The sequence below is a fragment of the Montipora foliosa genome, chromosome 1, assembly GCF_036669935.1.
Source record: "Montipora foliosa isolate CH-2021 chromosome 1, ASM3666993v2, whole genome shotgun sequence".
Lineage (NCBI taxonomy): Eukaryota > Metazoa > Cnidaria > Anthozoa > Scleractinia > Acroporidae > Montipora > Montipora foliosa.
In genome coordinates this window covers 66,927,569-66,951,569 of record NC_090869.1, presented here as the reverse complement: position 1 = coordinate 66,951,569, position 24,001 = coordinate 66,927,569, and the positions used below count along the sequence as shown (strand labels likewise).

The 24,001-nt window shown below is 40.5% G+C and overlaps 1 protein-coding gene across 1 annotated transcript in view; it reads right to left on the bottom strand.

The window, feature by feature from the left end:
• Nucleotides 1-14: 14 nt before the first annotated feature.
• LOC138005887 (EF-hand calcium-binding domain-containing protein 6-like) overlaps nucleotides 15-24,001 on the bottom strand; it is a 26,253-nt gene continuing 2,266 nt past the window's right edge. Inside the window, exons 3-18 of the mRNA XM_068852065.1 lie at nucleotides 21,995-22,092; nucleotides 17,798-17,875; nucleotides 16,885-16,951; nucleotides 16,547-16,650; nucleotides 14,443-14,895; nucleotides 13,445-13,558; nucleotides 10,202-10,309; nucleotides 9,450-9,626; nucleotides 7,749-7,965; nucleotides 5,072-5,142; nucleotides 4,625-4,749; nucleotides 3,953-4,152; nucleotides 2,542-2,627; nucleotides 2,178-2,280; nucleotides 1,792-1,860; nucleotides 15-1,176 (exon numbers count right to left, since the gene is read on the bottom strand). Coding sequence (XP_068708166.1) covers nucleotides 964-1,176; nucleotides 1,792-1,860; nucleotides 2,178-2,280; nucleotides 2,542-2,627; nucleotides 3,953-4,152; nucleotides 4,625-4,749; nucleotides 5,072-5,142; nucleotides 7,749-7,965; nucleotides 9,450-9,626; nucleotides 10,202-10,309; nucleotides 13,445-13,558; nucleotides 14,443-14,895; nucleotides 16,547-16,650; nucleotides 16,885-16,951; nucleotides 17,798-17,875; nucleotides 21,995-22,092 — 2,283 coding nt within the window. The 3' untranslated portion in view covers nucleotides 15-963. The remainder of the gene's footprint in view (nucleotides 1,177-1,791; nucleotides 1,861-2,177; nucleotides 2,281-2,541; nucleotides 2,628-3,952; nucleotides 4,153-4,624; nucleotides 4,750-5,071; nucleotides 5,143-7,748; nucleotides 7,966-9,449; nucleotides 9,627-10,201; nucleotides 10,310-13,444; nucleotides 13,559-14,442; nucleotides 14,896-16,546; nucleotides 16,651-16,884; nucleotides 16,952-17,797; nucleotides 17,876-21,994; nucleotides 22,093-24,001) is intronic.

Genomic DNA, 24,001 nt, shown 5'->3' with positions numbered 1-24,001 from the left:
AAAGTGGTCAACACGACGCTTAAGGTTTTATTTGCATGGCAGATGAAATAAATTTTTACATGGACATAGTAAGATGTGTATATTTTACATTTTGTGAAACTGACCTGATACTTCATAAAATTAAAAATCCACATGCAAACGCCGAGATCTTAAAACGTTCCCACAAAACAGGAAGGAAAGGAAAAAAAGGAAATCATATTGGAAAGAATCAACGTTTAATCCGATTTGTAAGATTGAACCAAAGCATTTCCCGGAGTGGCTTAACTTTCGCAAAACTAGCAGGAAAACGGTCACCGACGACAGAAAAATGGCTTGGAAGCCAAGCCTTCAGATTTTTGACGAAATCGAACCCAATGAAAACTGAAAGGCGCAAACTTGCAGCGTTCCGGAGAAATTTCAATTTACCGCAACGTAGAAAGTCGAATTTCCTTTTATTCCGAATTGTAAGGGATCTCTTGCAGTAAGAGGTATGGTTGTGACTAGAATGGATACTCCAAAATAAGGTGAGACACTTCGTTTTGTGTATAGGCCAAACGATCTTCTGAAGTTTTACAAAGTTTAAAACAATCTGTGAAAAGAGAGTCTCACCAGAAAAGTCTATGAAAGCTAACCATTTCGAGTCAGCGCTTAACCTTAATCACTAGAGATCAGTGCCTAACCCAGCAGTTATTCTCTGCCTAAACAGAGTGGTGTTTATCTGCCAAAGCGGGTTAGCATTGAGGTTGTCAGGTATTGCCACTTAACGTGTGTCTCACCTTATTTTGGAGTATCCATTCCAGTCATAACCTAACTAGTATCCGCAAACACGTTCCCATGGTCCACTTTCTCTCCCTTGAGACAGTGGAGAAAAAGAGGAAGCCTGGATTTCAGGTTAAAACGTCTGCATTTCTCTGTGACGTTTGAGTCTTCTGGCGATGGGAATTTCACGTGAAGTCTTCACAGGCACACCACGCTTTCAGTTCGTTACTTTATCTTGTCCAAGAATTTGGTGTATCTGATTTTCTCACCGTTCTTCGTGTCATCGAATTCCGTTAAAATGTGATAAATATCCTCCTCATCCAAAGCAATATTGCATAACTCTAGAACATGGCGGAATTCTTGAAGTGTGAGAAACTCGTTGTTGTCTCTGTCAATTTTCTTGAAAGCTCGCAGGAGATTTATCCACTTTCCAGATAACTAAAAAATAAAAGCAAGAGCATAATAGTATGCGAGAAAGAAACCATTTCGAAATTGTGCGATGTTCCCAAGCCTCGATCTCGGGTTTTTTCACGCGTGTAGCTCACGCGTGTGGTTCCGCAAACAAGAGACATTTCACCTCCCTTCCCCAAATAGCCCATTTCTGAAATATCAAATATTCAGCTTGATAGTGAGGCAGTGCGGACAAAAGCAATAGAAACACGTTGGAACGAATGTGAAAAATATTTGCGTATCATCCACTTTCCTGTCTTTGTCCTCAGAACCTCTCTTTCAAGCTGAATTTTAACATATGGAAAAAGGCCTATTTGAAGATAAACCCACAAGCAAAGGAAGGACCGGCATTTTCTCTCATCGAAATTCGGGGAAAGGGTAGGGGGGGGGGGGGAGGTGGTCTTATGACTTACTCGCTGGGCAAACTTAGTCAACTTCGCAATCTCACTAACAAGGTAGTTATGTCCATATCGGGTCAGTTCACTCTCCAGCTTACAGCAGAAATGGCGCACCTAATTCTAGTACTTATTTTTCATTTTTTCAAACATGTGACAAGCTTGTAGCAACCTTAAAACGACTAAATTGAAAATAGCAATCTATTACCTTTTCTCGGAGTCTTGCTGTGACGGTTGATAATCCCTTGTTTGGTTTTTGAACGACTTCATCCATAGGCTATTACAAAGACAGATTATGAAACTTGACTCAATTCAACTCTACTCAAAACCAAATAAAGATCATCATTGACAAGAACAAATTTACGAAAGATTAAACCCGAATTTTCGAATTAAGTCGTCACGACGTCACTGTCAAAGAAACTGGTACAAAATATAGAATCTAAAAAGCATATGCAGCAGATGACCGCTGTAGGAAAAAAATTAAACCTAATAATATTAGTATAGCTTGGGTAACGAATAAAGTACAGGAAAAGCTCAAAAAACGATTTTTGGAAAGAATTCCGTCCTCTCAGTTGTGTTCAATTTTTCTCATACCAGTTCAGCCTGTGGGTGCTTCATTACAGCTTGCATATTATGTCCATGTCGGAAACCTCTGCGGTGTTTGGCGTACGGCTCTAAGAACTTTATATAGTTAACTCTGAAAAAGGAAGTTTAGGTGTGAGTATTAGTTCTCTTACAGCATCAGTAAAACTCGCACAGGTTTGAGCCTAACATGTAAGAAGTTCATAGAGAAGTCCATTTTCCAGGCATGGTTTCCTGAACAAACACCATTAATTTGACCTTTCGGGGAGATTTGCAGGGCCCAGAACCCGACATAATTATCCATCAAGCTGTTGGGAGTTCCCACCCACTAAATCTTAGCGTAGGGAACTGCGAACAAGATTGATGTCGGACCTACCTTCCCTCCTTCTTTGGATCAAACTTGTCACACAGTACTTGACACTCGTAATCAGTTAGCTCAACGCACATGTCTTGCAAGATATTCTGAAAAAAAAAGGAGTAAAATCAGGTCTTGAAATCAACGTAAGCATCAAACAGAAAATCCCTCATTGTTAACTTACTTCTGCAGTGATTCGTGATTCTTACCAATCCAGTTGTAGTTTTCAACCATGATGAACAAGATGAAATAACCGAGAAATAACTATGATCCGAATAACGTTCATTTTGAAGAGACGTTTTTCGTTTGCGCCATTAAAACAACTTTGTGGTAAACCAGAACCGTTCAAGAGTGTCATCGAGGATGAAGAAGACAAGACTGGCTCCAATTAAAATGTGCCAACAGTGAATTGCTCGGAATGGCATGGAATAGTTTGTAAGTAAAGATTTTATTTCACGAGGGTAGAGAATCAGAGAATTTACTGGTACTATCATGAGCTCACGACATGAGGTCCCCCTGAATTCATTGTTCTGCACACGACTGAAAAGAATTACAACTACAAGCCGCAAGTGCAACACGATTGTTGTTGTTGTTTAAAAATGGAAAAGTGTTGTCAGGAGATGTCTGTTGAAAAATATCAAGAATCAGAGGCAAACCTCTGACTCTTGATATTTTTCAACAGACGTTTCAGTGATATGTAACGCAGCGCGAAGCTTGCGCGCGTGACCATGCAATTCATGCTCGCGCGATGCTTTGGAACGATCATATCGTACTTCCAGAAGCCTACAAAGGCATCGCACGAGCATGAATTGCATGGTCACGCGCGCAAGCTTCGCGCTACGTTACTTAGCGTATGATAACGAACTTCGCTTTCATATCACTGAAACGTCTGTTGAAAAATATCAAGAGTCAGAGGCAAACCTTTTTCCATAGAACTTATGTTGCTGCTTTTTTATTGCTGAAGCTCTTGCTTTGCAAACGACGCCCTCACTGCCGGTACTGTTGTCGTATATTAAGATCTCTTAGTAGATTTATGACTTAATTAAAGCCTCTTTCAAGTCAATTGACAAACAATCAACCCTAATCCAGGTTAGTCACCATGACGACCGTCTAATTTCGCTTCTTTAATAGGCTGTGTTTCGATATCCAGACAGATATTTTAAAACAATCCTTGACCTGCACTCCAAGCAAATCTCGTCAACATAAGACTCAAAATGCTGTTTATGAAAATGTATGTGTTATTGGCTAATAAATAAACAAACTTCACAGCGTCTCCCGGCCTGAATCACTAACCAACAAGTTAAGAAATATACTCAAAATTTACTGAAGGAGTATTTTAAAAGTCCTGTCCGACTGCCGGACATGAAGACACTGTTAACAAAAACCGAGGATTTGTCTTCATAGGAGGACTACATACAACCAATCATTTTACCTTGAAATCATTTCTAGACACGTTACCAGTTCCCTGGCGGTCAATAGATGTGAACTCATTCCAAAGTGTTTCCCAGTTCCGATCGATGTTTGATTTTAGAAGATGGTGAAGCAAATGCTTGTCGCTGTTGAGTTTGTTGGATCGCATCATGAAATCGTTGTCTCCTCTCTTTGGTGGGGAAACTTTTGCATTTGGAAAAGCTGTTATAAAGAAATAAATAAACAAACCACATCAGAGTCAAAAGAATCTAATATTTATACTTTTAAACAGGGGCGATTTGATTGGCCCACTTTAAACTTAAAACATCAAAGTCATTTCCAGGACCTCCTCGAGTTAAGCGAGCGGGCGCTGGATACAAATGTTGAAAATCGATTGGCTTCGATAAAAATAAAAAAGGGAGTTTTCTATAACGATCATAACGCGGAATGAGACATTTATAGATGCCAACGGACTTGAAGTCATAACTTCTCCAAAAGGGCCATCTCGGTCTTCAATATGGCGCCTCGTCGGGAGAGAAGCCGCCATGTTGAAAGCCGAGAAGGTGGGACGACTTTGTAAAGGCCATCGAATGGTCGGCTTTCAAAGATCGCTTAAAGATAGGAACGTCAATATGGATTTGGTCTTCCAACCTTTGCCTCGTTTATGAATTAAATATATCATAATCTGAAGCACCTGCGGAGTCCAGGGAGTAGCCAAATGTTCGCACAAACTGCCAATATTCCAGATAACCCCTCTGATCTGTAATCAGAGTATCCCAGATTCGTTTGACTTCATTGCGAGTAATGGTAACACCGAACCTATAAAAGAAACATTTGAAAGCTTTTAAATAGCAGGCAAAATTTAGGACAACTTGTGCGATTGTGCGGTACGTATTCAACGGAAAATACTGTCCTAAAGCTGCCAGCAGAGAGTTAGGAACGCGCGCGCTTTAAACTTGCGCGGAACAAGCGGGCTCTGAAAAAATATTGGTTCAACTCTAAAAGTAGCTGGACTAAAGTGACAGAAGCATGGAAAGCTACCAAATATGCTTGTTAGTTCCTCTCACGACAAGGTTACCGAGATGAATAAGAAAAAAACTAATGGGTCATCTTTAGCCCAGTTAATGAATTAATCTCTCACTTTTTCAGTAACTTGATCATCATGTTCTGTGTCATTTTCTTGCTGTTTAGTTCATCGAGGTCGTAAAAAGCCTGAAATAAAATATTGATTTTCATCGTAAACGTCCTTCCAATGCCCGAAAAAAGCAACCAGCAGCGCAATGCAGGGAGCGTACAAGTTAAATCTCTCTGATCTCTCTCATATGAGTTAGAATTATCGTGTTCTAAAATCATCTATTATATAGACAGGTGTGTTTTACTGGAAAATGCACCACTCATAAACTATACCCGCGACCCGAATGGCGTATTTTCCATATGGTCACTGACTAGTGAGGATATTAGGAAGTTTAAGCAAAGACGACGGGTACAGCTACGGCAACGCCTCAAAGCAAGAATATTATTGGTTAAAAAAGGAAAAATGCTCGTGCTGCACGTGCAAAACGAATTTCCGTGCATTTCTCTGTCGTACTCCACAAAACAACAACGTGAAATCACCCAATTTTAGATTTTGAAGACAACGTGAGCATATAACAATGAAAAAGTCATTTTCTCCATTTTCTACGGTGGAATTTTAACCGTGGGAACATTTTAACCAGGAATATTTGACTGAATTTGGTGGGCTCGTGAGAATTGAGTGTTTAGCCTCGGTCAGTGTAAAATGCAGACTGCAGACCAGGGGCCCGTTTCTCGATAGTCCCGAAACTGTACGGGCCATTTTCGGGTGTCACAATTCCCTTTGTATCTCAAGAACGGAAATGATTTAATTCGACAAACTTCACAGTTATTTTTATTTTTGTTACCTTGAAAACATGTTAAAAGATAGGCTTTCCAGAAAGAGCGGTTGGCAGTTTCTCAATGACTTTTCGGGTCCGAAAAGTTTTCGGGACTTTTGAGAAACGGGCCCCAGGCCCCAGTTGTTCAAACGATGGATAGCGTTATCCACCGGATAAATCACTATCCGGCGGAAAAACACTAGCAAAACCAATCGAGTTATCCAGTGGATAGCGATTTATCCGGTGGATATCGCTATCCATCGTTTGAACAACTGGGGCCAGGGGTAAAATGGAGCCTGACGTTATAATGTAACTGTTGAAAAAGCCCAAACCCCTTAGAAATGCTAACCTTAGGCCTAATTAGGCCTAAAACAATATTTAGGCTTAACTGTTAGCATTTCTAAAGGGTTTGGGCTTTTTCAACAGTTGCAATGATAACCTCAGTCTGCATTTTACACCTGGTCTGCAGTCTGCATTTTACACTGACCGGTTGAACCTTGGTATTTTACTATAACCGTTGACAACGAACGAACTAAAACCATACAGGAAGGAAGCGACCGACAATGGCAATAAGGTTAGGCTTTTTAATTGAGAATTTTTTCGTAAAATTATCTTGTCAGGTCTCAGGTCTTGTCTTCCCATACAAATCCTTATATTCCCTCATACTGAGTTTGGGGCACCTGTGCTTAAACTCCTTATTGATGACGTCATTTCCCGCCTTTGCATGGTTGTTTGTGCAAACAGTCACTGAAAAATGGCGAGCGATAGATTCGTGAAGTTCTCTGAAGCTCATGTAAAATCTTTCTCTGAGAAACATGAAAATGCTAACACGAAGAATAAAACTTAGCCAGCGTAGCAGCCGTTTTCCTTTCCTTTTCCAAACGCTCGCGAAGGGGACGAGATATTTTTTTGCTCACGCCAGGCGCTCGCTCGCTTGTCCTATCTCCGCTTCTCTATATTTTTTTGCTTACGCCAGGCGCTCGCTCGCTTGTCCTATCTCAGCTTCTCTATATTTTTTTGCTCACGCCAGGCGCTCGCTCGCTTGTCCTATCTCCGCTTCTCTATATTTTTTTGCTCACGCCAGGCGCTCGCTCGCTTGTCCTATCTCCGCCTGGAAAAGGAAAGGAAACGGCTGCTACGCAGGCTAAATAAAACTTCATACAACTTAAAATTATTCAAGGAGTTCCTTGCAAATAAAGAAGAATTGCGAAAATTGAAGAAATTCCTGCCGGCGAGCTGCAAGAATTTGCGATAAAGTTTGTGCTCAGTATTAGCAAGAAAAATGGTGTGTAAAACACCCCTGTCTATATATCATAAAAAGAAAATTACACGTTAGCTCGAAGAGCTACGCTCACTTGTGAGATATTGTTCTTGCCACTCGAGCTCGAATCTTCTCGCCACCGTGTAATTTCCTCTATATATATTCGTCACAACTATGCTGCTAACATAGGGTAAGATCAATCGTCCCGGTTATAAATTTTCTAAGTATTTCTCTTGAAACAGGCAGTAAAATCTCGTATTCGTTCTCGTCCTCGTACTAGAATCTAAAGGTCCCTTTTAGAACAAAGCCCAATACAAACAAAAAAACGTAGTCATGTCTTGAGTTAAACACAGGGAAATGGACCTTAGTGAAATGAAAGATCAGTCCTCCTCTGAGGTCAATATCAAGGACCAACAAATAGCACTCCTGTTTTGAGTGAATGCTTTCCGACCTGGACTCCGTTTCTTCAAAGTCCGGAAAACCTTACGGGTCCGCATAATGTTCCAGCATTGTTTGCGCGTATGGCTTTGCGTCTAACTCGCCACCCAATTAAATGTCACCCGACAAAAGTTCCGTAAGCTGGGAAAGCGGAGATTAGTCACAGTTCTCCAAAGGTTATAGCTTTACCGGACAAGTGCGAAGTTTATTTTAATCACAGATCTCACCTCTTCAAAGGCTTGAAAATTATTCTGAAGTATTCTCTTAATAATGGCTTTTAGTTCTTCTACACTTCGTCCATCTTGGCTGTCATAAGAATCCACGGTTTTGATTGGTCGAAGAGATTTTCTGGGCGACATTGGCGGACTGTCCATTTCCGGTAATGGAGGGAGAGTTTCTTTACGATCCACCAGGCTTGACCGGTCGAACAAACTTTTTGTTTCACTGTTTAAGAAAGATGGAAAACGTCAGGATTTGAAATAACTTGTGTGATGCAAATGGGATTCCGAAAAATTTCTTTACAAATTTATAAACTCTGCCGCGACTATAGCATTTCAAATTCCATTGAGGTTGTCACTGTTACATGCTTACGATGAAAAATGACATGAAATATGAGCGTTGTAGTCAAATGACACTTGGGACTGCATGCAGTACATGAACCGGTCTCACTTCACTTCCATGACGTATTAACCTGGATCGCTTTTGTCTCAGTTAAAAATTCCCACAATCACGTAAATATGAAAGCGTCCGTGGAATCACTGATAGGTTTAACGTGTTTCGGCAATGGTAGCCATAGTAGTATTATTGAACGCCAGGCTTTTTGAAATGGGTGCTAATACTGTTGATGAGCGCCGTTTAAGATGCGTGTTGAAACTTGCTGTAGATCAGCTCCATTTAACATAACAGCTTTAACTTTAATGCGAACTTTTCATCGTTTTGTTCTCCCGAGATGTCCAAAGTCCTTCTCCCTGGGTGCAATTCCTGGGTTTGGTCGCATCTTGTATGGATATCTGTGTTGCTGAAGAGGTCAAAATTGCGCCTCGCATGTCCTTCGATACAAACAATTCTTTCTTTTAGTGCAACCGGCGTCAAGGAAATTCCCTCCGGTAAGATGCAGTGCCAATTCTCACATTCTCGTCACCAGAGCCTCGAATCGACCGAAGGCTCTGGGAAACGCTATGTAGCAGAAAATGCTTCGTAGGGTTCTTATAGCCAAAACGTGGCTATTTAAACCTTACGGCGCCTGCTCACTCATCGTGCTAACATGAACCCAACAATTAGAGACGCTTTTGGTTGTTCTTCACGAAAACCAATGAGAAGACACTTTGTTTCAGAGTTCCCCAGAATTCTTCTCTCCCTCAGTCAAGGGAAGAACTATGGGGTCGAGATTGCATTTCTCGTTGTTGCGCAAACACTACATAAGCATGCGCATTCTTTACAGACTGTGTGGCACTGAGGCGTTCGAAGCGGGATTGCGAACGAAGAACTGGGGCGTGCGAGAGCGCAAAGGGTGCGCGAGGAGGGAGGGAGGGGGGGAGGGAGAGGGAGAGGGAACCCTTCTTCGTCGAGCATCTACGCAGATCTTCGTACCTCTTTTATGTCTGTTGGAGTCAATCTTGAGAACCTTTTAAATGGCAGTGCCCGACCGATTGAAACCTTTTCAGAGAAGGCCTTGAAAGCGAGAACCAGGGCGAGCGCCTTCCGGGGGCACCCCTCTGGTAGTCTTAAAAGATGCAGGACCCCTTAGGCTTCGAAATTCTGTTTTCAGCATTATCCTCAATGCATTTCTACAGAAAATTTGAAAGGTGACCTGACATCAAGGGTAGCGACCTTCGAGTTTACAAGTCACAAACTAACAAACCAGGTCATCTTCGCTCCTTTTTTTTTTTTTTCCAAAACGAGCTTTTGAATGTATCACATATACTTACGAAGTATCAAACTTGGACATGAACTCGACGTATTTGACCATGCCGTCGCTATCAATTGGTACTTTCTTGAGGAACATGTCAAATTCCTGATCTGACATGTTCAACTCAAACCTTCCTTCGATGGCTGCACGAAACTGCTGTTGTGTTAGAAGACCCGAGTCCTTGCGATCAATATTGCTGAGAAGGGAAACAATAAAAAAGATTATTATTGGGATATAATATGGCACGTATGCTGGGACTGGTGACTTCATTGCTTCAAGAAAAATTTATAGTGATCTTGATATAAAGTGCGAGGCCTAATGGGCTCCTGTATTGGGCCAATGTTGTGCATGGCAATACAATGTTAACGTAAATTCGGGGTTTTGATTGAATGTCAAGAAAAATTTCGTTATTTCTTTGGTTTTGTGTTGTTACGCTTAACAATGATTGGCTTAAAAAACCTCGTGACACAATAATAACCAATCAGAGACAAAAACAAAACCATATTGTAATTTGCCCACTAACATTTTCCCGTGTTCAGCGCAGGCTAGTTTTCATAACATAATAATACTTGGATTTCTTGAAAACCTGTTGGAAAGTGGTCGATTCGCCCTAATTTAATTTCATGCAAGCGCTCTACACAGGTAAGAAGAGAGCTCTCGATTGTTTAGCTCTTTTCTAACTGAAATGGGCGGCTTGACTGACTCTTCAGGAAATGCTAGAGGGTACACTTATCTTGGAGCAAGCCTCTGGAGGGGTCAAATAATACTCACTGAAATGTCCCCAGAAGCGCCAAGAAGTCTTTTTGGAACAAGTCCATTATTCTTGCCTCGACTGCAGAGGTCGTTGAGTAGTTACTCCCAGCATCGCTGTGATGATACCTGATACAGAACAACAAGGAATCTATTAAACGACGGAGACTCGGGGATACTCGGAAAAAATCCGAGTGCTTCTTAGCACTGCAGGAGTCGAACCTTCGACTTTCCGATTACTAGCTCGGATGCTTTACTGCTATGCTATAAGAGACTCCTTAGGAGCTAGGCCATTAATCTGAGCAAGTTTCAATCACGTGTCGTAAAACCAAAACCAAAGTAATTACTTTGCCCAATCAAAAAGGACGGAGACAATCCAGTAAACCAATCAAAACTCGAAGTAATTACACGTAGCCGACACAAACCGCGGGAAAATGTGCACGCACGAGCCACAATTGGTTTTGGTTTCACTTCTGATTGGTTGAAAAAGTGGCGCGAGAACTTTGAACCAATCACTAAGTGAAGTAACCATAAACCAGAGTAATTCGCTAATTACTTTCGACACTCAATTGAAAACCGCTCTAAGGAATTTCAATCAATGCCCATTTGACATTTGTCGCTCATTCCATGAAGCTTAATTTCTAAACTCACGCTTTCCTTACTTAGGGAGAGTTAGTCTGCAGGCCCACGCTTTTGAGGAGCTAAACAAATGAATAAGCCGCAAACAACGAGAACACCAAAACGAAAATCGTCTAAAGACTATAGAAACAGAAAGATTTAGCATTGCTTTTACGGCAAAAGGCAGACACCAGACTGAGATTTGCATTTTGCCAAAAAAAAAAAACAAAAAACAAAGAATCTTGTTCGATTTCAGCTCATTTCGTGCCTGATATCATAACCACAGATATGCAGCAACTTGGAGAGAGAGACAAGATAGAAGAAGAGGATTTTCATGTTTCAAACAGACAAGCAGCATCCCGCCGTTTGCCTTTTCACGTACAGTAAACCGTCGCGATGCTAAATCCCAAGAAAGAGCATGGATGGCACATTGTTGAGATCACTCGCCTTCTACCAATGTAGCCTGGGTTCGATTCCCAGACTCGGTGTCATTTATTTATTGAGTTTTATTTTGTAAGCTTCGCCAACTTAATATTAAATACACACAAACAAAAGATGCAAATGATATAATACAGGCAGGGACTCCGCAACAGCTTACACCAATTACTGCGGGCCCGGAACACGAAAACTCGAAATTGAAATCACAATAAAAATTAATGAGTGGTTACTAGCAGCAATCAATGTTTCTTGTCAGATTACGGGCTTTGTTACAACTTGTGCAGATAGACTTGAATGAGCGAGGATCTTCAGGGTCATATGATTTACAGAGTGTATGCTTATAGTAGCTGAGTAGGTGTGCCTTGAATGAACTGAAAGAGATGGTTACGGAAAGGCCAATATCAACATGCATTCCATATTCTCTCTATGTGGATGAAAAAAGACCTCTGATGTGTAGTTGTTTTTCATTTTTTGGGAACAAATAGAGTTACATTTGTGTTGCTACTGGATCTAATTGCTCTTGAGAGGACGCGTCTGGTGGGGATTACAGTAGGGTTATCCTTAACTATATGTGGGTTGAGTTTGTTGGTTTCCTTCTCTGCTCCGAGAGATTTTTCTACAGGTACTCCAATCAGGTCTGATATTTGATTTCTATGTACAGTGTCCCCAATTACAGTTTCGAAGGACTCACACAAACAATTCGGAGGATGATTAAGCGGTTTTCAATTGAGTGTCGAAAGTAATTAGCGAATAGCCCTTTTCACGGTTAGTTTTTGCCTCACATACATGCTAGATTGCATTGTAATGCAAATGAGAAAAAATAACCGTGAAAAGGGCTATTGCATTGCTTTTGCATTACTTCACTCAGTGATTGATTCAAAGTTCTCGCGCCACTTTTTCATCCAATCAGAAGTGAAACCAAAACCAATCGTGACTCGCGCGTGCACATTTTCCCGCGCTTTGTGTCGGTTACGTGTAATTTCTTCGAGTTTTGATTGGTTTACTGGATTGTCTCCGTCCTTTTTGATTGGCCAAAGTAATTGCTTTGGTTTTGCTTTTACGAAACTCGATTGAAACTCGCTCTATATACTCCTCCAAAAGAATGCCAGGGATTTACATGCAAGTGTTCCTTCAAAATGTTGCATTTTCTCTGCAAACTGATGGCTCTAGCCGGCCAGTTCTGACTAAAGGAAAGTGCCCCTTAAATAAAGTTCATTATTATCATTATGACTCCGCACGTGCGTTTTACATTCTAACAAATTTCCTCGCTAGCACTGTCCTCTGATAAACAACAGCATAAAATAACCATAATAATCGATTTCCTGGAGAACCAGAGCAAGTCACAATAAACTCTTCACTCTCTGTATTTTGAACGTGCTAGAACGTGACGTGAACGTGAACGTGACATGCATCGACGAACGCAGAGATATGAAAGATTTCTTTTTTTTTCTTTTTTTTTTAATTTTGACAAATTTCTTCCAAACTGTACGACATGAAATGTCATAAACGTTAACTGAATTCTAATAATAACTGAAGCCTGGCTCTAAGACCAGGTAACGAGTTGTAAAGGAAAGTGGGATGTTGTCTTTTGAAGTCGACAAAAGAAAAAGAAGTAATCAATTAGTTTGGTCGTACGCTTTGGTCGAAAGGCATCAAACCTGTTAGGAACTCATCAAGGGGACCCTAGTCTGCTACACAGCCGTTTTTAGCGTCGTCACGCGACGCTCCTCCCCACTACGTAACGACGCTAAAAACGGCCATGTAGCAGACTAAGGGGAATCTCTATTTCCACTAATTCCTTGAGTCAACCCTTTCCTGAGTAAATTTATTTTTATGAACAGGTTTTTCCCGCTAAAAGTATCATATTTCCCTTGACGCTAGGATAGCTCTGTTTTGATTGGCTTTACAAGAGTGGGCGTACTGAATCTCCCAAGGGAGAAGTTCTATAAATAAATCTACAAGGGAGAGAGTTGACTCCAAGTATGGGAGATAGAGGTTACCCTTGATAAGCTCGTGTACCTGTTGATGTATCGAAATGTATATTCATGCACAATTTTTTGCATGATCTTTAATTATGGTGCTTTTGTTCGACTCCATGAGTCTGCTATAAACCTACTTGACGCCTGAATAACCGGAGTGAAAGATACACAGTTGTCTTCTTATAATAGCTTTGAGTTTATTAACTATTTAAACAAACTAAGTGGGTACCTATGAAGTGGATTGGCTAAAATCTTGTGTGGCATTCCTTGTTCGCTGCGATCCTGGAAGCGACGAAGAAACTCCTTGTAAGAAATCTTGCCATTAGATGGTTCGACGCCGCATCTGAGAAAAAAATAAATTCTTTAGATTTATGGATAGAAAACTGGCCCATTTTTGTTCGTTCAATCAATAGACCATTTTCGAATTCTCACGGCTGGACTGGATCTAGCATGAAATGAAGGCTAATGCGGGCAAATCTTTTCAAATGCAAATTAATTTGCCCGCATTAGCCTCCATTTCATGCTAGATCCAGTCCAACCGTTAGAATACGAAACTGGCCTATTTAGTGAACGTTCCCGTGCGAAAAGAAGATCGTTATAATTGGGGCGAGGGAATATACCTCCCTATCCCGCTTTAAAAAGCTCTTTAGGAGGCTGGTTTCGGAGGAAACAATCTATTTTGTGTGATTTGTCGGCGGTGTCCAGATACATTGAATACGTCCAAGAATCATGATTAAAAAGGTTAGCAAGAGGAAAGTTTTATAACAATGGTCTGTTATACGAAAGCCGGAGGTACACGGGCGATCTCATATCAACGCGATATTTTCTAATCGCCAATTTTCAGGTCAATTTCAGGTGCCGCGCAGACGATCCGAGCTACAATACCTTTGCCCTTTAATGTCGTTAAACCGTATTACCTGATCAAGTTTGTGGAATAAGAAGATAAAAAAATAATTCAAAATAATTCAATAACTTAATTGTAATTTTCCAACAGTGCAATATTACTTATTTTTTCGGTAATGTAAGCAAGTCTATTTAACAAATAGATTCCATGTTGCCGTGCGTCTGTTCAGTAATTGATCACAGATGACGTCAATATTATATCATATTCATATAAGAATACTACGGTAGATGCTTGTATATTGGTGATTGATACAATTAGATATATTTACTACTTAATTAATAGACCTTTGAGGTACCACTTATTAAACACTATTTTCAACAAACCTGGCTAAGAAATCATCCAGTTGTTTATCCGTGCTGAGTCGCAATCCGAAGTCCTCCATGACCCTTCTAAATTCATCTCGGCTTACTTTACCAATCCGATCCAAATCTAACTCCATGAACGCGTGTTTCATGTCAGAGAAACCTTCACGAAATTTACGCTTCAACCACCTTTCTACATCTATCGATTGTTTTCTTTCAACTTCAAGTTTTCTTGGAGAGGTTTCCTCGTCTTTTGTGCTGCTATCTCGCATGGCAATACCAAGTTTGCTCATAAGTCTTTCAGCACGTATCGTTCCATAGTTTTCGGTGTCGTATTTTTGCCAAAGTTTTTCAAATTCATCATCTTCCATATAAAAGCCTAATTTATTGAGAACATTTCTGAGCTCCGGCTTGAGGATTCGCCCTGAACCACCTGGGTTCATTTGTGGTATTATGTCGGCCACATCAAGAAACCTGAAAAGAGAACCAAGTTGGAGACAATCAGTATAACATATTCCGCTGAAAAAAAAAACTCTCTGGCCAATTTTTAGCCTATCAGAAATAAATCAAGTGAAGCTATGATCTTCGCAGTTACGAACGCAATTTTTACAATTGCGTAGAGCCATTATTGCACATGTGAACTTTCCTGCACTGCGCTTGGCAATCTCTTCAAGTATCCGCAGGGAGATGAGATTGGCTCATTCAACAGTTCCCTTGTGTTGGGACTCGTCAAAAGCAGCTCTTTTGTTTTTTGCTCAATCTACTATTTGTTTAAAAACTCATGTCATAATCTCAGCCTATCATAACTCAATACACGAATCATTAGAGAGCCAAGGATTATAGTACGCCAATTCAGCTTAGAGGTAGGAATTTTTCCGTGCACACTTGTTCAGATGGGAAAATTCGTACTCGAGTTTTGCTCATCATCAGTGTGACTTGTAGACTTGCCACAAGTCGACCTCACGAGAATCCCAGGAGAAAATATTTGGCGAGCGAAACGTGATTTTTCGTACGCGAAGTGGATGAGTGAGCGACAAAGTCGCGAGAGGTCGACTTGTCTCGCTTGCAAGGTTTTCATATTTGCGATTCGCGCCAGAAAGGGATGACGTCATTCGCAAGTCCTGTTCTTGATGGCGCAATCCCACGAAAACAGTCGAACATGTCTGTTTCTACGAAATAGAAAGAGGACATTTGTTGACTTTGTGCTAAAGTTATCAGAAACAAAGACGGAATAAAACGAATCTCAATCTCGAGTCACCGCTTGGAAAGGAGATCTCCAGTGATATTTTTGGACCAACACTTTGTGCCGTAATTTGTGCTGATAGAATCGGGATAGAAACGATGAAAGATCCGGTATGCTTCAGGTGTAGGAGATGTGCTAGACCGGGATTGAAAGATACGCTTAGTGAAACTTACCATTTAGCGATGCAATGACTCTCGTCGATAAATACACATGCATTTTAAAATTTTTTGTTCCATTCGACAAAAAATGTGTCGATAGTCGTTGAGAATCGCCTCTTGATTTCAAAACACCAGTTTATACTTAAGATTTTAAATATGTTGTTTCCTATAAATGACGCTCTATAAATGCCACGACAAGTGAGGCTAGAGACCAAATCTTTCAGGAGTGAAATCAGTGGAACAAAATACGAAGACGATAGCTTTGCAATCCTCGCCAAGTAAACGATCAAATGCGTACGGGGCTAGTTCAAAGTTCAGACTTTTCCCAGCTCCGGCTGGAACAGGTTTCCCTGGTAGTCGCGCAATTCGGAACTTCCGGTGGCCTTCGTAGCTATGTTGAAAGTTACGCTTCATAATTCGCTTCATTGCGAATGGGACATTTTGATTGACAACTCTGTCCCCTGGGGTCCACGAGGACTATTCTGATTGGTCTAGCTCAGCGACCCGTTTTTGGAAAATCCTTCGTTCCGCGAGCCATCTACATGAGACGAAGGACTTTTCGAAAGTCTACGTGACTTGCTCCAGGCCCGTTTTCCCGCGTTGTCACGCCGTCTGCACGAATACGCTTTGAGCTCATAATACGCTGATACGCTGATTGGCTCATTTGATTCCTACGTTTGTTGTGATTGGCCAAGGCCAAAGTAATTAATATGATTTTCTCCACCTTTGTTTTGCTTTTTCCTTGAGATGAGCATGAACTTGAGCAGCAGACATGTATTTGATGTCTGGTTTCTCTAATTCCAGCCACGCAGGTCCATCTTCAGCTTTCTGATAAGAAAAATACAATTTTACTTACAAGAAAAACACGCTCAAGTGCAGACTTAAGGGGCTTAGTTTCTAAAGAAGCTATGCTGTTACGTTGGCGGGGAAGAGAAACACAGAAATGGGTAGATCAACTGTGACGGAGTTTGACCAAAAAGTACAAGTTTTCTTTTTTCGCCCTTGTGACCATTTCGCGCGGCTAGAAGAGGAAAATCTCTGCGGCCTGCGGCGCATTCTTACCTTAGGAGGCCTAAAGGATGCATAAAACTCGTCGTATGAAATCATCTTCTTGTGATCAAGTTTTAACCTACAAGAAAAATGTTGAGAAGGAACAAAAAGAATATTTTACCGCGCAAGCTAATGCCAACAGATTTGGTTACTTTTATATAGTATTTTGCAAAATGCCATTCAAAAAAGATTGGAAAAGGCTTAACTAAATCGCTACAGTGCTCCCATTTAAAAAATACTCTTGTGTCCTCCTGTTTCCAAAAGGGAGCTTAAATCGCCAGCAAACAAGGATACAATGTTGCGGAAAGATGCGGAAGTAAATGTTCCCCTGTTTGCGGCCCCAGGAATAATTTGTTCAGAAACATTTTGCTTCCTCAGCAAATGTTTCCTCGTTTGTGCACCGAGGACACATTTGATGATTTCGGGAAACAATGTTTCAGCAACAATGTTTCCTCGTTTGCGGGCGCCTACGCAAAGGAAGAGGACGTCGCGTACGCGAACGCCACAAAACAAATGGCTCTGCACGAATGTGTGTTTTGGTACATTTCTTTGTCCTTCTCGTCTTGACAACGACGGGAACTGATCAAATTTGAGGCCATGTGTAGGACACGAGCACCCGGCTGACAATAAATTTCCACACCGTTCATACTAATTTTATTCCTGGAATGTTAATATACACACTCCATGCTAAACGACTTGGAGTAATCGCACAATTATTACAATAGCGGGAAATAACATTTTTAGAAAACGTTCTCGCTGCCGTCGTCCTTGCTCTCATTTCCCCGTCCCAATCCTCGCTCGTAACCGCCAGCTAGTTATGTAGCCTGGTTCCCCGCATGTCGTCCTTGAACTCAGAGAACTCCCAACAACATCGTTCGCCGAGAGACTTTTTAAGGTTGGAATATTCATACTCTTTATTACTTACCGAACCATTAGTTTGTTAAACTGACTCAAACTAATAGACCTGCCCAAGAAATTTTGCAATATTCTTGCTAATGTCTCCCTGCAAGATAAACCGTAAAGATTTAATCACTATTGCACGACACCAGACCTACTAAGTTAAACTGCAACAGAGCTCTACACCAAAGTACCAAAGAAATGATACTCCGTCGCTTGCAACTAGCTGTCATGTACTGCTGGCCAATCAAAATTTACGGTGGCCCACAAGGGACATGCTGCATACTAAAGATATCGCTACAAATTTTAAAAAGTAGCAACAAATGGAAAAAGAAATGCAATACGAATTAAAATAGTTGTTGAAAATTAACAAAACTTGCTGCAAATAAATAAAAACGATAGTTGCTGCAAATACATAAAATGTAGAGTTGCTGCAAATTATTAAAAGTTGCTGCAAATAAATAAAAAGTAGAGTTGCTGCAAATTATTAAAAGTTGCTGCAAATAATTAAAAGTTGCTTCAAATAAATAAAACCTAGTTGCTGCAAATAAATAAAAACTATAGTTGCTGCAAATTATCAAAAGTTGCTGCAAACAAAAAGTAAAAACGTCTGCGCGCGCATGACTTGGGAAGGACTGGCACTATGATAAATCACACAAATGCCAAACATGGCGGCTCTGAGGTGAAAAGCATGCGAGAGATCTGTCTTCGAGCTTTCAAACATGTTTTGTAGCACCTGTAGCGTAGAAGTTCTATCTAGCGAAGCCAAGTTTTGCTACTCTTGTGGCCGAGAGTTCGACGTCCAGGCATCAGCTGATGAGTTAATAACCGAAATGTTTCACCGCGGTTACCAGTACGATGTTATAGTTGCTCTACTGGAAAAAAAGGGCCACAAGATGCACCTGAGAACACCGAAAAGAAGACTAAGTGACCTTGGACTTAGGAGAAAAGGGCATGATGTCAACGAATCTGAAATTGAGTTACTTATCAGAAGAGAAGTCGAGGGTGCAGTATGCTACGCCGAATGTGACAAAATATCAAGTCCGCTAAAAATATAACAAGTCACACCATTTATAATCAAGTTGCCAACAATTAGCATCAATTTGTTTGTTGACCAAATCAAATTCCTCGCAATTTATGTCACTTCTCTTGTTGTGCAATTCATGTATTCAAGGCCCGCGCATCGAATGTGAAGCTCGATAATTTCAATTCAAGATGCTTGTTTTATAAATCAAGAAAGGGAGAGAATAGCTTTTGATCAATTCTATTTTCGAGGGGAACTGCACCAGTAATGGCGGGCAACCCGTTTATCCTCCCAATTGGGAGTTTAAGAAATTACAACTGCTACGGCAACGACAACACCAATAAACAGTAATATCACCTGTTTTAATATATGAGGCGGGCCAGTCCGGCTAGGCCCCCTTTGTCAAGATCTCGGCTCATGCCTGTTTTCATTTAGTAAAATTTCGGTTCGTTTATATCACAAGGCGGGCTATCCCACTTGCGGAGATCCCGGTCTGAGCTACGGAGATCTCGGCAAGCCAGGCTGAAAAATTCTCATATAAACGGTCCAGCCCGATTAGCTGGGATGAAAAATTCTCATGACGTGTGAGTTGCCTTGAAAACGTAGTCGGATTTGCATAATCCCAGAATTATTTTTGCATCTTTTGTTTTAAAATGCCATTCCGTACTTGCTAGCGCTAAAATGAACCTTTCGTTTCGAACGTCAAACCAAGAAAATTCACCAGGTACCCCATGCGTGACTTTGACGGTTACAAGACACGTAAACAAATTCCTAAAATTCATCCCGGTAAACCTGGCTGAAATCGTCCATATAAACACTTCATCCCTTTTACCGGGCCAGCCCGTCTAACAGGGCTGGCTCGCCTCTTATAAATTAAACAGGCCCTAAAAGAGGAAGAAATTATTATGCTGCACGTGCGGCACGCATTTTTGTAAGGCATTTCTCTCTCGTACTCATCAAAACAACAACGTAAAATGACCAATTTTCGGGTTTTGACGACAACATGGACAACAAACAGTAAATCTTTTGTTCTTTCTCTTTTTTTCAAATCCGTTCGTACGATTCTGGTTATCGAATACTTCGCCTGTCTTATACAACATAAACAAGATTGAAACGCCTTGAAACACTTAGCACTTAGGATAGCTCAAGCTAATAGTTTGAAGTAACGTCTTCGTCGCCGTAGCCTTCTTGGTTTCTTAAACTCCCTAATGTCTCCTGTTGTCAGTTTTTGTAGCCATAATTTTCTGGCGGATTATATTGGTTACTCAAACTGCTTGTTGTAGATGTGCTTCATTTTGCTGATCATTCGCAATTGGGTCTCTGAGCGAGTTACTCTTCACAACTTCGGAAACTGGGTGAAGTTATAGCGACATGCGAGGAACGAGTATTCCTGTGCTTGGGCTGAGTAAAAGATTCGCCTGTAGACCAAGATCCTCGATACTTTCAGCGGCCACTGTCTCGCTCAGATTTCATTTTGCCACAGGTGTTCAGTCCCCCTCGAAAATAGAATTGATCAAAAGCTATTCTCTCCCTTTCTTGATTTATAAAACAAGCATCTTGAATTGAAATTATCGAGCTTCACATTCGATGCGCGGGCCTTGAATACATGAATTGCACAACAAGAGAAGTGACATAAATTGCGAGGAATTTGATTTGGTCAACAAACAAATTGATGCTAATTGTTGGCAACTTGATTATAAATGGTGTGACTTGTTATATTTTTAGCGGACTTGATATTTTGTCACATTCGGCGTAGCATACTGCACCCTCGACTTCTCTTCTGATAAGTAACTCAATTTCAGATTCGTTGACATCATGCCCTTTTCTCCTAAGTCCAAGGTCACTTAGTCTTCTTTTCGGTGTTCTCAGGTGCATCTTGTGGCCCTTTTTTTCCAGTAGAGCAACTATAACATCGTACTGGTAACCGCGGTGAAACATTTCGGTTATTAACTCATCAGCTGATGCCTGGACGTCCAACTCTCGGCCACAAGAGTAGCAAAACTTGGCTTCGCTAGATAGAACTTCTACGCTACAGGTGCTACAAAACATGTTTGAAAGCTCGAAGACAGATCTCTCGCATGCTTTTCACCTCAGAGCCGCCATGTTTGGCATTTGTGTGATTTATCATAGTGCCAGTCCTTCACAAGTCATGCGCGCGCAGACGTTTTTAGTTTTTGTTTGCAGCAACTTTTGATAATTTGCAGCAGCTATAGTTTTTATTTATTTGCAGCACATTTTAATAATTTGCAGCAACTATAGTTTTTATTTATTTGCAGCAACTAGGTTTTATTTATTTGAAGCAACTTTTAATTATTTGCAGCAACTTTTAATAATTTGCAGCAACTCTACTTTTTATTTATTTGCAGCAACTTTTAATAATTTGCAGCAACTCTACATTTTATGTATTTGCAGCAACTATCGTTTTTATTTATTTGCAGCAAGTTTTGTTAATTTTCAACAACTATTTTAGTTCGTATTGCATTTCTTTTTTCATTTGTTGCTACTTTTTAAAATTTGTAGCGATATCTTTAGTATGCAGCATGTCCCTTGTGGGCCACCGTAAAAATTCAAAGTTTTGACAATCAAACTTCAAAGTTTACCCGCCCAATTTACCCGCCCAGCGAAAGGGCATTTTGCCTTATCAGAATGAATGAAAGGAAATCAAAAGAGGAATTTCTGTCCGATATGGACTGTGATCTTTTACAATGTGCAGGGGAATTAAGGACGAAAGGGTTCACCACAACAGTGCGTGGTATTTGAGAGAAGAAGATCTGCATTTTCTCCCTGAAGGTCACAAAAGACCAGTCTTGAACCTGATTGCTAGCCCGGATTGCTAGGCTAGCTAAGAACGCGGTAGAGGGTAAATAGCAGCTTGAAGCGACAACCCTGAATCAAATTTGAAATCTCCTGCACGAGGAAAGTTCTCCACGTCGGGCTCAAACGGTGATGCAGACGAATGTCGAGTACCGAAAACGAGCGGCGTTTCTCTTCCGACAAGCAGGCGTCAGTTTAATACTTAGCCCATCTGAGAGGTTCATCGATGAAATGAGGCAAGCATTAAGTTTACGCTTGAGGAAGCAAGCGCTAAAAGGAAAGAACTTGAAGAAACTTCTGCCAAGATAAGAGACGCAGCTTCTGCACTTATACCAGTAAAGGTATTCCTAAGTCATTTTGAAATGTGATAAAAATGTGTAAGCTTACCTGCTAACTACCCCTTTTCCTTCTGGATCAAATTCTTTGAAAGTGTTCTTTATTGTGTAATACCCAGTCTTCATTTTCTCTCGCAAAAGATACTCAATCTGCAGGAAAAAAAGAGATTAAAATTAAAAAATATTAACAAATAATATTAATACAAGTGACGGCTTCTTGTAGGTTATCATCATCATTATCATCACTCTTATTATCATTACAAAGACTCTTTCATACATCACTGTTAGCTTTCTGTCCCGCAGATTCCAAATTATTATTGGTAGACCTAAAGCAATCCTCTTAACTTTGCAAAGACCCATGAGTTGGTTTTGCAACTCTTTCTTTTCTTCCTCTAGAACGAGGATAATCACCAGTGTTGGAGCAAGGATGGCACAGTCGGTTAGTGCGCGGCCTTGGTGCAAGAGGTCCTGAGTTCGATTCCCGGATCTCGCATCCTTGTTTCGACTTCTTTCCCTTCCGTGTAGCTAAGTAGCTTTAAATACCCGTAAAACGGAGCACTGATGGAGAGGGGGGAGTAAAATGAGCGCACCGTCGACCTCAGGTTTGTCAGTTGAATTACTGTTACAAGTTATCGACGTTAAATATGGTTGCTTTACTTTACTTTACTTTACTTGACACTACCACATTTGTGTTGCTAAGTATCTTTTCAATATAATTTTTAGAGATGATTAGCTAAATATCTGGGCCCGGATGTTCAAAAGCCAATTAATGTTAATCCCAGATTAAAAATTTTGCTAGCCTTTGAGCTGATCGTTGCAGATCAATAAGTTATCGTGCTCTCAAGCGAATCTTTGCGGATTCAGGGTCCCTACCCTCAGGAATATTAAATTTTGCTAAGTATGGGGTCAAGTGAGTATTTTTCCACTGAACTTGCTTCAGTGTGATGGTGTCAGTTGGTGGCTGCATGCAGGGGTGGTTGCCACTCACAGGGTTGCCATGGATACCTCCCTGCCGGGCCTGAAGTGCACAGGCTCCCTGCCAACCTTTAAGGCACCAGTTCCCAAGCTCATCTATTGGCGATGAGTTTAAACAGTGTTTTAGGTCTAATTAGGCTTTAAAAGTCATTGCTCCTAATCTCAGTTTTAATCTGAATCCTAATCTTAATCTCAATGAATTAGGAGCAACAACGTTTTAGGCCTGATTAGGCCTAAAACAATAGTTAATCTCAAATCCAACCTTTGCCAGTTAGTATTCAGTGTATGGTGGGGTTATACATGGTGTTTTAGTGTTTCGTTTCGCTGTTTCATGGTTTAGTAATCCCCCAAAAATGTTGTGCACTTTAAGCTCCCTACTATTGTTTTGATAACATTGTGAATAAAAGTAAAACAAACAATGACTTTTGGGTGAATTTAGGCCTCAAGCTGTTTAACAAAAGTAGCACATTATTATCGTTAATAATTCATAAGCTTAACAATCTATCAGAACACTGATAAAACATCACATGCATGAGCTTTAAACCTGATAAAACATTCCTCATTAGAATTCTTTATATAATAATAAAAGACAGTAATGAGGCCTGGCTTGTATTTCTTGTATGGTAATATGTCCCTTCACAATTTGAACCTTTGTTCGGATTCCCAAAGAGAAGTGGTTCAAAAACCTTGTGGCATGTGTTTTATGGAGTCTAAAAACATCGTAACGCCTTGCATTTTTAAACCTGATGAAAGCCTGCTGCTCATTTTTTAAAACAGTATATCATTTATTTTTGAATGGCTATAATTTTTATTAAAGTGACCTTTATTGTCTCCTGTAAAATATGATGCTAGAGGTTCTTAGATTGTCCTCCAATAAAGTGCTCATGAGCTAAAGAAATCATTTTTATTTTGAAATTATCTTTTAAAGTTAAGAACAAAAATAAGTTCAAGCATTGAAGCCTTAGAATGGTTTTATCATATGAGTGAAGAGCATTTCATTCATTATTTCATGGAGCAGTCATAATTGCAGTACCCCAGATTTTAAGGACAGGGACACTGCATGGCACTTATTTCATGAACTTTT